Raw genomic sequence first — 13,217 nt, 5'->3', positions numbered from 1 at the left:
TCTTGGCTAATTCCCACTTAGCCTTCAAGCTTCTGCCCTGGTGTTGCCCAGCAGAGAAAGTCACTCCTGTCATTCCCAATGCTCCATAACTGACCTCTGAGTTCCAGAAGCACCCAGAGCATATTGCTATTTTAATGTTGTTTTGGAATCATCTCTTTTTCTTTTTCATTAGAAACTGAACTCCTTGAAGGAATGACTACTGCTCTGATACCTATTACGAAGCCTTGCTTTACTACAGTACTTAATAAATGTCTGTTGAGCCAATAACTGGATAGATGAGGGCAACGAAAGGAGGAAGGGAGGGAAAGGAAGAAAGGAAAGAAGGAACAGGGGAAGGACAGGAAGACAGCTCACATTTACGGTGTGCCTACCACATGCCAAGCACACACTGGCACTTTGTATTATCATAGAGCTGTTAGTAATGCTACCCTTGCCCAAGCACTTACTTGACTACAGTGTCTACCAAGTTATGATTAGGCAGTAGGGTATTTTGAGTCTTGGAGGCAAGGTATACTAGGAATTAACAAGTGACTCTCCTAGGAGAAAAAAACATCCAAGAAATTTCTCCTGAAGGTCCTGAGCACAGTACACTAGAAAACCTCCAAACGGGAAGAAACCTCAGAGGTCCAACCTCACACTTGATACAGGAAGCCCTTCTACAGCATACCAAATAAACAGCCATTCATCTGATGCCTGACACTTCTCACGGCAGGAACTACCACCTCATGAAGCAGCCCTTCCAGCTGTGAAACAGCTCTGACAGAAAAGTGCTTCTCTGGAGCGGAATCTCGGTGTCTGTGGCTTCTGCCCCCTGGTCCCTGGCAGACAAGGCTGGATCCAAGGACACCCTCCTGCTTCTCCCCTACTCACACCCATTTACTAGGGTTAGACAGAGACCATGGCCTGTGGGTCCATCCCGGCTCGGCTGGATCAGCCTGCCTTTCTCCTTCTTCCCAAACAGGCGGCCGATGGATGATTTGATGCCCTTGCGCTTGGCACCCTTGTGCAAGGAGTCCTGGCTGCTGTTGCTGCTGCTGGGGTTGCTCCCTGGATCCTCCAAAGCACTACAGGATGACAGCCAGGACGGGGTGGGATGAAAAGAAATATACTTAAATTACAGCATGAGAGATGGGAGCTAGACTTCAGGAAGAACTTACAGTAAATGTCAGGATTGAAAGGATAAGGGGGGTATGATCAGAGCACGGGACCAAAAGACACGGAAATGTCCTTCTCTCATGGTGTTTCAAAGAGAAGTGAGATGTTCAGACACCTGGGCCAGGTAAGGTTCAGCCTGTTCAGAGGCAGAGAGAGGGACGAGGTAAACTTGGGGACGGAGAGGCTTGAGATGGGGTCTGCTCCATTTACCTCTTGCCTTCTTCCTGGCTCAGGGCAGGGAGGCCAAGCTTTTCTAGCTGCAGTGTCCTGGGTGAGGAAGGAGGAGAAGTCTCACATTTTATGGTGGCTTTATCCTCTCGGTTCTCTTCCCAAGACACTGGTGACTGAACAGACAGTGGAGCCGTCAGGGGGTAGAGGGAGAGAGCGGGGGCTTGCTGACCCAGCCCAGATAGGCGGAGGGGCATAGAGAGCGGCAGAGGGGAGGCCCTGCCGGGGCTTCTCAGAGTTCAGACTCAGACTCAAGGGCCCACGGGGGAGAAATTGAAAGGGAAAGGCGGGGGAAAATTAACCTGTTAGTACCTGGGTCATCAGGCAGCACTCACCAGCAGCTTCCTCCTATGCTTTCTTAAGTCACTGGGCTGGAAGAGAGAGTGGAGGGTGAGCTTGGACTCACCTTTTGGATGCTTGAACGTCTACCCTAAGGGGAACCCAGTGGTCTTAGGATGAGAAGATAGGACTCAGCACCTTATACAGACCTGAAGAGAATATCACAGCAAAACAAACCAACAAAAAACTGGCTTGAAAAAAAATAAATCAGGGCTTCCTCTGAAAGAGAGAAAGACGTGTGGGGGCTGGGTGAGTTTCTTAAGCATTATCCAAGGGGACAGGGCAAGAAAGTAACCACGTAGCTCTTTCCAAACCCAGAACGATGTGCTGGTAACCTGGCGTGCCAAGGTTTATACACATCATAAGAAGAAAATGCTGTGACCCAACTGAGAGTGAGCCCTGCAGTCAATTCCCCTCGGTCAACCCTGAAGCAGAGCCTAGTGATGACAAGGTTGTTCATCAACTGCCCCAAGTCTCTCACCAAGGTCATGACCCCCATCCGATCCAGGTCCTGGGCAGCACTGCGGGAGGTAAGCTTAGGTGTGGCACGGCCGCTGAGTGGAGGGGACGCGCTGGCCAGGGACAGGGCGGTCAGAGAGGTGGGGATGGAACCGCGTTTGTGCAGCTGGGTCAGGTCTAGGGCCTCCATGCTGCCACTAGTCACTCGCGTTTCCAGCTCCTCAGCACGGAGCTCTGTGGACTCCTTCTCTTCCTGGATCATCCTGGGAGGTAGGCAAAATCGGGCCTCACTGTTAGCCCAGAGAGGACTGGCAGGAGGCACGTGTGGGCACTGCCTGAGTCACCACCCAGTGACCCAGGGTACAAGGTGATGCTCAGGTGTATCCCAGTGTTCGGGGGCATTGCAGGGACATACAAGGCCTTGTGGGCACAGCTGGTTCTATCCCACTACAACTTAGCAATTTTCTGTCTAGTTAACTGGCCTAATGTAACAAAACTCCCTAGTTTAACAAAAGCAGTTGCTAGGAAAGGAGGCAAGTCAGTCAGTGGAATATAAACCTTCCCGGAAGTTAGAATGCTTGACCTACCACTATCTACAGGGCCTCAGTTTCCCAATATACCCAATGTCAGGAGTGGTCTAAGTCAGTAGTTCTCAAACACAGAACCTTTAATTGATGCTGATCCCTGATGGAATGTTCCCTGTTCCACAGAAAAATTAGAGTAGTAGTGATAATGTTATGTGTATGGGGGAGGCACTCAGAGAGAAATGTGTGTATGCACACACACACACACACACACACACACACAAATGTAACGACGTCAACTATCCTTTAGAAGTAGGACCTATCTTTATTCTCAGAGCATATCTTTCCAACTTCAGGGATATTAAAATATTCTTTCTTTGATAGAATGGTTATGATAGGAGACGGTAATTTCTTTACTGTTTCATTTTGCAGAATGAAAGTTGGCAGTACTATGTTAGTACCCTTCTCTGTGTGTGTGTGTGTGTCTGTGTAGTATTTTCTTTTTAGCTTGTCTGTGAAATCCAAAAGTGTGGGAACCACTGAACCAGATGACCCCTACAGCCCTGTAAAGCACTAACGTTCTTTGCTTTGGACTTTCCTTTTCCATTTGTCACAAACGTTAATAAACTCTCTATAAAAATGGAGTAAAGTGTGGATTTTGATAACATTCCCTGCCAGTGGTTTCTGTCTGATGCTTCATGAAGGATGGAAGGCATGACACAGTGCACGGAGTTTAGAAAATTTTGAATCCTGGCTCTGCCACTTACTGCACTGCTTTGGGCAAATCATTTAATCTATCTTATTTGTTTCCTTGTCTGTAAAATGGAAATAATGCTGTCTCCTCCAGTGACTGTGATAAGACTGACAAAAGCTCTCACCCTGAGTTGGCCTCAGTATGTGGGAACTACACAAAAGTGATTGTGTTTAGCTGTAGGAGGTCAGGAACACAGCCTCCGAAGACCTGGGAGGAAAAATGAAGCCTGAGAAGTCAATCTGAAGTCCTGCCCCTCTCCATCAGCGTTGTGCCAGAACCTTGCCTGATCCCCACACAGGGTCCCTAGACGATGGCACTCAAGGTGCAGCTGTAAGAGACAAGCAAACACATATAGAATCTCTCCTGCAGTGTTCAAACACAAAGAGCCTCTGTCCTTCAAGGAACCTCCCAGGCCCTCCACCCCTGCCCTAACCTGATCTCCTCGTTGATAGCATCCAGCTGCTCCTGCAGCATCATGGCCAGGGTCTGGGCATCTGAGTGGCTGCTGGGGGAGACAACGTCCATGGAGCCCACCAGACCCCCTGGTTCATCCTCATCCACATCAGAGATCTCACGGTCACTGTCAAAGGCAGGGGTGGCTGTCGGGACCAGCAGCGCAGGCAGTGGAGATGGCTCCCAGTCCTTAGCAGGGAAGGATAGAGAGGTGGGTGAGACGCACACGATGGCTGAGGAGCAGGACCCTCCCCACCTACAGCAGCAGCACTCACATTTCCCAGGAGGTTGTTAGAAACGCTAAATCTCAGGTACCACCCCAGACCAGTAATTCAGAATCTGCCTTCTAACAAAATTCCTGGATAACTTACTTGTATGTTAAAGTCTAAGAAACACTACCCAAACTCAAGGAGGCAGAGAGCAGAATAGTTAGGAAAAGATTCCAGAAACTGCCTTGCTTTGAATGCTGGCTCCACCAAGTCCCAGCTATGAAAGAGCTGTTTAACCTCTCTGTGCCTTAGTTCCTTCATCTGTAAAGTGGGAACAGTAACAGTATCTACCTCATAGTTAGCTCTGAGGATTAAATTAGGAAATGCATGTAAGGCACTTAGCACAGTGTCTGGCACCAAGTAAGTATTATGTAAAGTCTATCCATTTCTATGCACACAAAAGGTAAAGTGAACAAGAGAAAACCAAGCAGGCCTAACTGTCTTGTGTCTCACAGACTTTTAGCACATTACAGAACCCTCTGGTCAACCGTCAGAGGAGGCAGCTTCTCAGAAATCGTCCTACAAACCTCTTTGGTAGACAAAGGCCTAGAAGTGCAAAGAGCACAGAACTGGGCTGGGAGAGTGAGATCGGGGAAGAAAAGGGAAGAGCCCATCTCTAACCCTATCTTCTGTGTCCCAAACCCCCCAGGGCTCTTTTCTCATTCCTGCAGCCTTTAGATTGAGCTCCTGGGCAGCCGCTGTGTTGTTATAAACAGAAGGAGGACAAGGAGAGAGGGGAGAGAGAAAAAGAGATGATTTCAGATGATTTCAGAACCCCCTTAGGGGTTCCCCTAAGGGCGGAGATGAATCCTTCCCCATCAGATAGGAGTTCCCTCCTTTTCTCTACCTCTATCTTCTAGCGCCCTAGAGCATGTAGGGAACCTGCGTTCAAGACAGAGCATGGTTAACAATTATGAGCCTAGGAAGGAATCAGACTTCCCCAAAAGACTGAAGTCAGTCCTTTTCTGCCCCTAATCTTTCCTGTTTCCTCTCAGCTTCCTAGGCAGACCCCACAGAAACTACATGCTTCTCAGGAAACTACAGGAGCCATCCCAAGGGTCAGTTAACCTGTTATCCCGCCCTCACCTCCCCCATAAACCACAGCTTTTGTTTCAGAGAGCTTGCCAATTCCATCTTGGCCCTACTTCCCCCACCCCCACCACTAAAACACCCAGGCACACGTGCACAGGCTTCAGCGGGGCCTCAGGGAGTGGCTGGCCACCCACCAGCCCCTACCTCTTGCCCATCAGGAGGTCAAGGCGAAACACAGCTGTTGTAGCTGATGACGGCCTTAACCCCGAGGCTGCAGCTGTCACTGACATGGGGGAGGGTAGGGGGAGGATGTGCCCCGCACACCAGCTGTCTGTGAAACCAGAGCCAGACACGTGGCTGAACTGACCCCAGATTCCCCTGGGGAGACCCATCCACACCCACCCCTCCACCCCCTTACCTCGGCAGGCGGTTCCCGCCGTGCTGAGTGACAACGGCGCAGACCTTGAGATGCGTGGGCAGTGGTGCTCAGGGAGAACCGCACCTCCGCTGCACTGCTCGGGTACGCCCTGGAGTGGTGGATGGAGGAGAAAAGGTGAGCCCTGAGGTCTGACAGCCCCAGCTCACACCCACTGGCCCCAAAGAGTTAAGGGCTCTTCAGCTTGGAGAAGAGAAGGACATGACTTTTGTAAATGATTTAAAGGTTTCCATGTAAGCAAGAGATTAGGTTTATTCTCTGGTGCTTCAGGAATGAGAATGATTCAGGTGAGTAAGTTCTAGGCAGGTAGCTTTTCACTTAATACAAGAAGAACCTTCAAACAGTACACAAGGTATCTGGAGGGAGAGGGGAGTTCCTGCTTATCCTCACTGCCACTTTTCTCCGCAACTCAGTTCCAGCTCTATGATGGGGTCAGTACTTCTATAGTCAAAGCCAAGAATCCTCAGTCACTAAGGAAAGCAATGCCACATAGCTCGGTGTGCTCAGGGCTGTCTTTTTGATTGGGGTAGGGGGTTGGTCTCTTCTTAGCATTCTACAGGAACGGAGGAGTAGGAGGAATTCCAACTACAATTTCCTGTCTCTATTCTCTGCTTCTCTCCATATGTGCTCTGTAGCTCAGTCGTGTCCAACTCTTTGTGACTCCATGGACTGTAGCCTACCAGGCTCCACTGTCCATAGAATTTTCCAGGCAAGAACATTGGATTGGGTTGCCATTTCTTTCTCCAGGGGATCTTCTAGACCCAGGAATTGAACTTGCATCTCCTGCATTGGCAGGCTGATTCTTTACCCACTGTGCCACCTGGGAAGATGCTTCCCTCCACACTCCTATACAATAATTCCTAATAAACTTGAAATTGGTACCCAAGTGTCTACCACTCTAGAAACCTACAGACTTCTCTTCAACATCTCTTTTCCTAATTTATGTCCTATGCTACCTCTCTGCACATATACATACACACATTTACTTTTATCTCTCTTCAAAAAAACTGATCCCTATTCCCCTGATACAACAAGAGCTTGACTATAGGGAACCTAATGAGTTCTGATCTAAGACATTTTGCTTTGTACAGAATATATCCAGAAGCCATGAACCTTGAGTAGCATCATCCACTTCAGTCTCCTCAATCATCACCCTGCCTCTCTGGGCAAAGAATTGAGTGCAGGCTTGATGTCTGAGTTCAATACCAAATGCTTCAGAAAATATGAAGAAAAACCCAGGAGTTCTCTAAAACATGGGCCTAATTCTAGCATTATGTTCAGAGCCCTAAGTAAGTTATCTCAAAAGAACTAGAGTGAACCAGATACTCCCCATGAGCAGGCCCTGTGGGACACAGGTGGGCATGTAATTCAGTAGACCCCTCTCAACAACATGCCCTCTGTCAAGGAAGCAGGAATCATGCCCTGTGTTTCATGACAGTGGGGAAGGATCATGCTGTGGTCTACTGGCTCTCAGCATCCTTCAGAGGACAGGTGCTCCCTTTTAAACTGCCCGAGTAAGCTGGATGACTTTACCAAGTTTTCTAAACCTCAGTGTTCCACCCTGAATAGGAGGAGGGCCCTGAGGTCCTGAGCAGTCTTTTGTTGGGAGGAAGTCTCCTCCCCCAGGGTCCATCCAGGGCCATCCAGGACCCCGTCCCAGCGTGCCTGCCTCCTGAGCATACCTGGAGTGGATGCCATCCACAAATGGTCCTCCTCGACCCTTCAGTTGGTCCACCTCTTGGCGCAGTTTCTCAATCTCTTCCGACAGGCGGCCCTGTGCCAGGCAGACCCATAGTAGGGATAGCAGCAAGGGTAGGAAGAAAGGGGATAAAAGGACAAGAGAACAGCAGAGTTGGGGAGAAGCAGAAGAATGCACTGCAAAGTCCAAACCCAGGGGCCCAAGGCCAAGACCACAGATGACACCAGAAGAGAAGAGGTCCAGCTGGAAAGTGAGTAGAAGAGTTGGCAGGGCAGGGCCAGAAGAGGGCTCTGTCTGGAAGGACTCGAGCAGAACAGGTCTGCTGAGCCCTCCCTGCCGACAAAGGCATGGCACATAAGGCCGGGTAGCAGAGGGGCCCGCACGAACTCCCAGGCCTCACAGACATTGCCGGGGCACACACAGTGGCAATCCTCCCCAGATCTCCAGAAAGCAAGAGCTTCACCAGGTTCGTGTGCTTGCATGCCCAGTTGCTTCAGTCATGTCCAACTCTTTGCAGCCTAGCAGGCTCCTCTGTCCATAGGGTTCTCCAGAGAAGAATCCTGGAGTGGGATGCCCTCCTCCAGGGGATCTTCACCCAGGGACTGAACCCGTGTCTTATGTCCCCTGCATTGGCAGGTGGGTTCTTTACCACGAGCGCCACCTGGGAAGCCCCACCAAATCATTTTGTCAAGTCCTTCATTGGGCCCTGTCTCTCTGCTACCCACTCTCTGCCCTAAGCTTATGGCTCAGTTTCTTCTTTATAGGTGGGTGGTGATACATCCACTGTGACAGGCTTTAGTGAGGATTAGTGGGGTAACATGTGAACATGGACTAACGAACTGGCTAGCACAGTGCTGGGTTTGAGAGCAGCTACGTGAAACACAGGTGTGTTCTTTTCACACAGCAAGCTCAGCCCTCCCAGGCTGGCAGGGCTGGCCAGCAACTGGGTACCTTGTGATGGTGCTGCTCTTCAATCTGCCGCTGGGAGGTCTCCAGCTCTTGGATCAACGTGTTCTGGGGGAGATCAGCTGTGAGCCAAGAAGCCTCCCTCTCCCTGCCCTGACTCCAACTCCAGCTCTGGCCACGCCGTCCCCTCCCAGGACCATCTGCGCTCGGCCTGCTCTCCAGTTCAGCCGCTCCTTGCCCACCTGACCTCCGAACCACCACCCCCCATCCCCTAGCTGCTCTTTCCCCTCTCTCCGGTCCACAGCCCACTGCTGCAGCCCCATCCCACCTGCTCGCGGGGCTCTCCCCACACCTTTGCCCTCCCCACCCCCCCATTTCCACCAGCTCTGTTCCTCCCAGTAACCTGACCACCAACAGCGGTCCGCAGCACCTTCTCCTCCAGGGCCACCATGCGCTCCCTGAGGTGGAGCTGCAGGCGCTCCTTCGCCTCAATAAGCAGCCGGTCCACCGTGTCTGACAGGCGCTTGTTGTGGGCTTCATTCATCCTCTCCCGCTGGCGCACCTGCAAATGCAGCCTGCCTCACAGCAGGTCCCCACGGCCCTCCCTCCACAGCCCTGGCGTCACAGGCCCCCGTGGCCCTCCCTCCACAGCCCCACGGCCCTCCGTCTACAACCCCAGCCTCACTGGTCCCCTGGGCCCTCCCTCTACAACCGCAGGGAAGCACCGTTCCTACTGTGGTTCTGCGCCCACCTGGCCACTTGCATCCTCTGGGGCCCTCTCTGCAGTGCTCCTGCCCACGCCCCCAGCTCCTCCATGTGTCTGTCTCTGTCCTAGTTAGGTCCTTGTCCAGCTCCCAGTGTCCTCCTTTCCCTGTTCACAGACCATCCTGCGGTACCACCCTGGGGCAGAGAGGGGCGCCAAAGAGTCCTGTCTGGTGTTCTCACCCGCGCCAGCTCTTGGTTCTTCTCCTCCAGCTGTCCCTCCAGCTGCCGGAGGTGCTCCTCAGTGTTGCCATGTCGCTCTTCAGCCTGGAGGTAGGAATGGGTCGGTGTAGCTTGTACATCATCCTTCCTCCTGCTCAGACCTTGCATCCCATGCTTCCCGGTGCCACCGGAGTCTTTGGGAATTAGGGCCTCAGGGAAAAGTGAAGCCAAGCTCTCCACTTACCATAGCGGAGCATTGTGTCCCCACCACTGCCATTCTTCCCACGTACCCCAACCCCTGCCGGATTCGCCCACCCACACCTCCTCCTTCCTGCTCAGGGCTAACCTTGCACTATCTCAGAGCTGGCAGCTCAAGAGACTGTAAATTCTCATGCCTCCAGAAAGAATGCCACTTGAAAGTATGAGCTACCATAAATCTCTGTGCCTCTAGATAGGAGCACGGACTCCAGCCAGAGTTCAAATCCTGGCTGCCTCCCGTCCCAGCTGTGTGATGTTGGGCAAGTTACTGAACCTCTATGAGCCTTTGTCTCCTCCACTGTGATAACAGTATCTATGCCTTTTGCAAGGACCAAAGGTCATAATCCATGGTAAACACTTAGGACTCAATGAGCACTCAACAAATACTAGCCACGGTGATTACTTTTGCTGTTAAACCAGCCCTGGTAGAGTGGTCTCCCCTTCTGTTCATGCATCGTCAAAGATGGGGACCTCACTGTCTCTTTTGACAAGGTATTCAATATTATTACACATCTTATAGTCAGGAAATCCCTTCTAAAAGTCCTTCTACAATGACTTCCTGAACACATTAATCACTTCGGTCTAGCCCTTGTGGTCAGTTTTTGGAGTGATGAAACCTGACTACTCAGCATCGCACACACAATATCTTCTGCTGGACTTTAAACTCTGTTCTTCATTCCTAGGGGATATTTCCTGAAAAGCTTACAGATCACCAAGTTCAACCCCATCATTATAGAGATGATGACTTCATCACAGAGATAATGACAGAGACACCCAATTATGGAGGGAGTGACTTTTCCCAGGTCACAGAGCCAGTCAGTGGCAGAAGTAAATCTGGTCCTGCGTGTATGAGGCACAGCCAGGCTGGAGGCTCCATCTGCAGAGCTCCCAAGCTGCCACACTGGCACAATGGCCAGCCTCTCACCTCCAGAGGTCTAGGGTCTGATGCTTACTAAATATTGGTTTCCTTCTCTTCACTGCTTGAGGGGGTAGCTATGGTGATCCCACATGGGGCACCCCTGAAAAGTCTTTCCCACTGTAAACACTCCTAAATTCTCCTGATTAAGCCACCACACATCCATGCATTTACACAGCTCTTCCAGACCTAGGATGTTTTTAGCCATACACCTCCATAAAGTTAATTATCCTTTGGGTAAAATTATATTCCCTTTCATTTGTGCAAAAGTTGCAGCCTTCAAACAGCCAGAGGTGGTCCCAAGATCTAGAATGCTTCAATCTGACAAAAAATGAAATGCTTAGCCTAAACTCCCAGCCCCTTCAGAGATGTATAAACTCTGATCATATCTCCTCTCAAATTTCACTTTTCCAGAAATCAAAGTCCTATTTTTTTCCACTTCAGATTCCCCCAAAAGGAAGTATTACTATTAATCACAATGGTATAAATAATAATAAAAATACTTTGCATTGACACAGTTTTTTCTACTTCTTAAAGTACTCTTACATTCACCCTCATGAGGCTCACATCCCTGTGGAGTGATAAGGGCAGGGGTTACTCTTCCATCTGACAGAGACAAGAAAGTGTGCTTCTTGGAGCCATGCAATGAGCAGCAGCTTCCTGGCCCCAGCCGATCACACCTCCCACTGTCTCCACCCACTGCCTGGCTCCAGGAGAGCTCAAGCAGCAGCAGTCAGAGGCAGATTCCCAGGCCGGTGTCCACTTGCCTTAGTGAGGGCCGCAACTCTTTGGGCCAGCTCAGCCTCCACCTCTGGCAGCGTCTCGGCTTTGCGCATCGTCTGCTGAAGTTTCTGCTCGGCTACCTCCAGTAGCTCCTGCAGATATCGGGCTTTCTCCTCACACTAGCAGAGTGAGGGGTGGGAAGGAGAGTCAAGAAGGAGCACTGAAGGGTCCCCTACCCCTAGCTTCAAGAGAGAGCAGGTGACAGGCCAGGGATCATCTTCATTCCAGGATACCCAAAGACACCTGACTTCCCTCTCCCAAGGTGGCCTGCTGTACTTCAGTGGCTCTTGGGCCACCAAGGGGAGGGTCAAGCAAGATCATCAGGACCTCCAGGTTCGAGTACAATGCCCCCAAACCCCAAATGCAGGAGTTACCTGGCGATGCAAGGATTCCCTATTGGCCAGCTCGTTCTCCAGTTTGTCATTGAGGTCATGGATTGATGTAGCCTCACGCTGAGCAGCCAGGTAGCGCTTCTCCAGGGTGGTGATCCGCTCCTCCATGTCCTCCTTCTGGGCTAGAGCCTGAGCAGGAGAGGACAGGGTGCCGGAGAAGGGCATCAGCTTCTTCCTGCCCCCACTCTGTCTGTGCCTACGCACTAGAATGGCTGTGTCTCCGCCACACTCCCCTACCAGTTTCTGATCCTGACCCATCCCTTCCACCACTCCTCCCCACACCGGACCCCCTGAGCATTCAGTCTTACACTCCTCAGCCCTCACTTGGCCCTCCCTCAATACCCAGGACATCCAACAGCTGCCTTCCTAAGTGCCAAAGGCCCGCACCCAGAAAGACAGTGTCAGGCCCAGGCCCCTGCTCACTTCCCGGAGGTCCCTCTGGTGTTTGCTGCTCAGTTCCTCAGACTTGATGAGGTCCCGGCGGGCTGTGCCCAGGTCCTCCTCCAGTTCAGCCACAGTTGCTGTCAGGGTGACCAGTCGCTCCCGGGCCTGGCTCAACTCAAAGTTCTGCTTCTCCAGAAGCTCCTGCAGCTCCTCAACCTGGCCTGCGTCCTCCTCCAGAGACATGGAGCTCTCAGTTAGCTGTCAGGCACCCCCTCCCTGCCCTGCCCCGGGGAGAGGGGCAGAAGGACAGCACATCCAGAGCAGGCCACAGCTCTGCCCCAGCTCCAGAGCACATGTCCCAGGAACACCCTTCGTCCTCTGAGCTCTAGGACCTCACGCCAAACAACAATCAAACACCCTCACTCTCCTGTGTCTCTCTTGAAAAGCAATCATTTCTAGTTTTACCTGCTATTTCAGTCTCTTGTAACCTAGAGAGGGCCATGACTAGGGGAACAGAGGCTCAGAAAGAGAAGTGATCTCTTAGATAGATGGCTCCTAACAATTCAGTTACATGCTTACCAGTGTACATACTGGGCACTAAAAGAAAAACCTGCAGATTTCTTTGCAGATGGGGTAAGGGGAAGAAGGAAAGAGAGATGATAACCTTGGAGAAAGCTCCAAATTTAATTCAAGCAGTCGCTCTACTGCATGAAAGCTGGGCAGGGCCCACACCCCATCTGGGGTAAGACGTGCCCCCTCTGTGCAGCTCCCCGTGACCCACCTTCCACAGGCCTTTTGGTCCCAGCTCCACAGTCCCCTCCTCTTCGGCCACTCCATCCCGAACCCCTGACCCCTGCTGTAGGGAAGACACCTTCAGGGAGTCAAAGAGAAGAGAACCTTCTAGACCTTCCAAATCCCCCACCTCCCAGAGAGAGATGCCTCATGTTAGCTAACAATCTCCAGCTAAGACAGGAGGGAAAAGTCTGATGAGGACCAGAGTTGGGAACAGGTGTAACCCAGCCATGGCTTCCAGATGAAAAGAGGGAAAGTAGCTTACCTGCTGGTGGGCACACGCCAGCTGTTCCTCCAAAGTGGTCACTCTCTCGAGGGCCGCCCGGAGCCGCTCTCGCACCTGCCCAAGGAAAGGGGAGATGGAGAAAGAAACAGGGATCCTCTGGACTTGAGCTGGAGAAGCCTGGGCTTGGTCTATCATCACTGAGCATGAGGCAAAGAGAAAGACCTACCAAAAGGCAAATTTCTGAGAGGGCACCTAATTGAAGGACCTGGAAATTGGACTAACGGTAGG

At 51.5% G+C, this 13,217-nt stretch overlaps 1 protein-coding gene across 20 annotated transcripts in view; it reads right to left on the bottom strand.

The window, feature by feature from the left end:
- The window catches only part of PPFIA4 (PTPRF interacting protein alpha 4), a 52,498-nt gene that overhangs the window by 19,866 nt on the left and 19,415 nt on the right, over nucleotides 1-13,217 (bottom strand). For 14 of the 20 annotated variants that reach the window (XR_003029616.2, XM_010812992.4, XM_010812993.4 and 11 more), the window contains 15 exons: nucleotides 12,969-13,043; nucleotides 12,693-12,782; nucleotides 11,951-12,142; nucleotides 11,510-11,656; nucleotides 11,120-11,254; nucleotides 9,200-9,283; nucleotides 8,685-8,816; nucleotides 8,300-8,362; nucleotides 7,332-7,423; nucleotides 5,632-5,740; nucleotides 3,893-4,101; nucleotides 2,204-2,444; nucleotides 1,719-1,754; nucleotides 1,366-1,499; nucleotides 898-1,064 (listed from right to left, as the gene is read on the bottom strand). Coding sequence is in view for 19 of the 20 variants with exons in the window: in XM_010812992.4 (XP_010811294.1) it covers nucleotides 898-1,064; nucleotides 1,366-1,499; nucleotides 1,719-1,754; nucleotides 2,204-2,444; nucleotides 3,893-4,101; nucleotides 5,632-5,740; nucleotides 7,332-7,423; nucleotides 8,300-8,362; nucleotides 8,685-8,816; nucleotides 9,200-9,283; nucleotides 11,120-11,254; nucleotides 11,510-11,656; nucleotides 11,951-12,142; nucleotides 12,693-12,782; nucleotides 12,969-13,043 (1,906 nt within the window). In the remaining variant the exon portion in view is untranslated. Of the gene's footprint in view, nucleotides 1-870; nucleotides 1,065-1,365; nucleotides 1,500-1,718; nucleotides 1,755-2,203; nucleotides 2,445-3,892; nucleotides 4,102-5,631; nucleotides 5,741-7,331; nucleotides 7,424-8,299; nucleotides 8,363-8,684; nucleotides 8,817-9,199; nucleotides 9,284-11,119; nucleotides 11,255-11,509; nucleotides 11,657-11,950; nucleotides 12,143-12,692; nucleotides 12,783-12,968; nucleotides 13,044-13,217 lie in introns of all 20 variants that reach the window. The other 6 variants (XM_024976387.2, XM_024976388.2, XM_024976383.2 and 3 more) reach the window with 3 other exon arrangements.

This window comes from Bos taurus, chromosome 16 (genome assembly GCF_002263795.3).
Source record: "Bos taurus isolate L1 Dominette 01449 registration number 42190680 breed Hereford chromosome 16, ARS-UCD2.0, whole genome shotgun sequence".
Taxonomy (NCBI): Eukaryota; Metazoa; Chordata; class Mammalia; order Artiodactyla; family Bovidae; genus Bos; species Bos taurus.
This window is presented reverse-complemented; position numbering and strand designations above follow the sequence as displayed.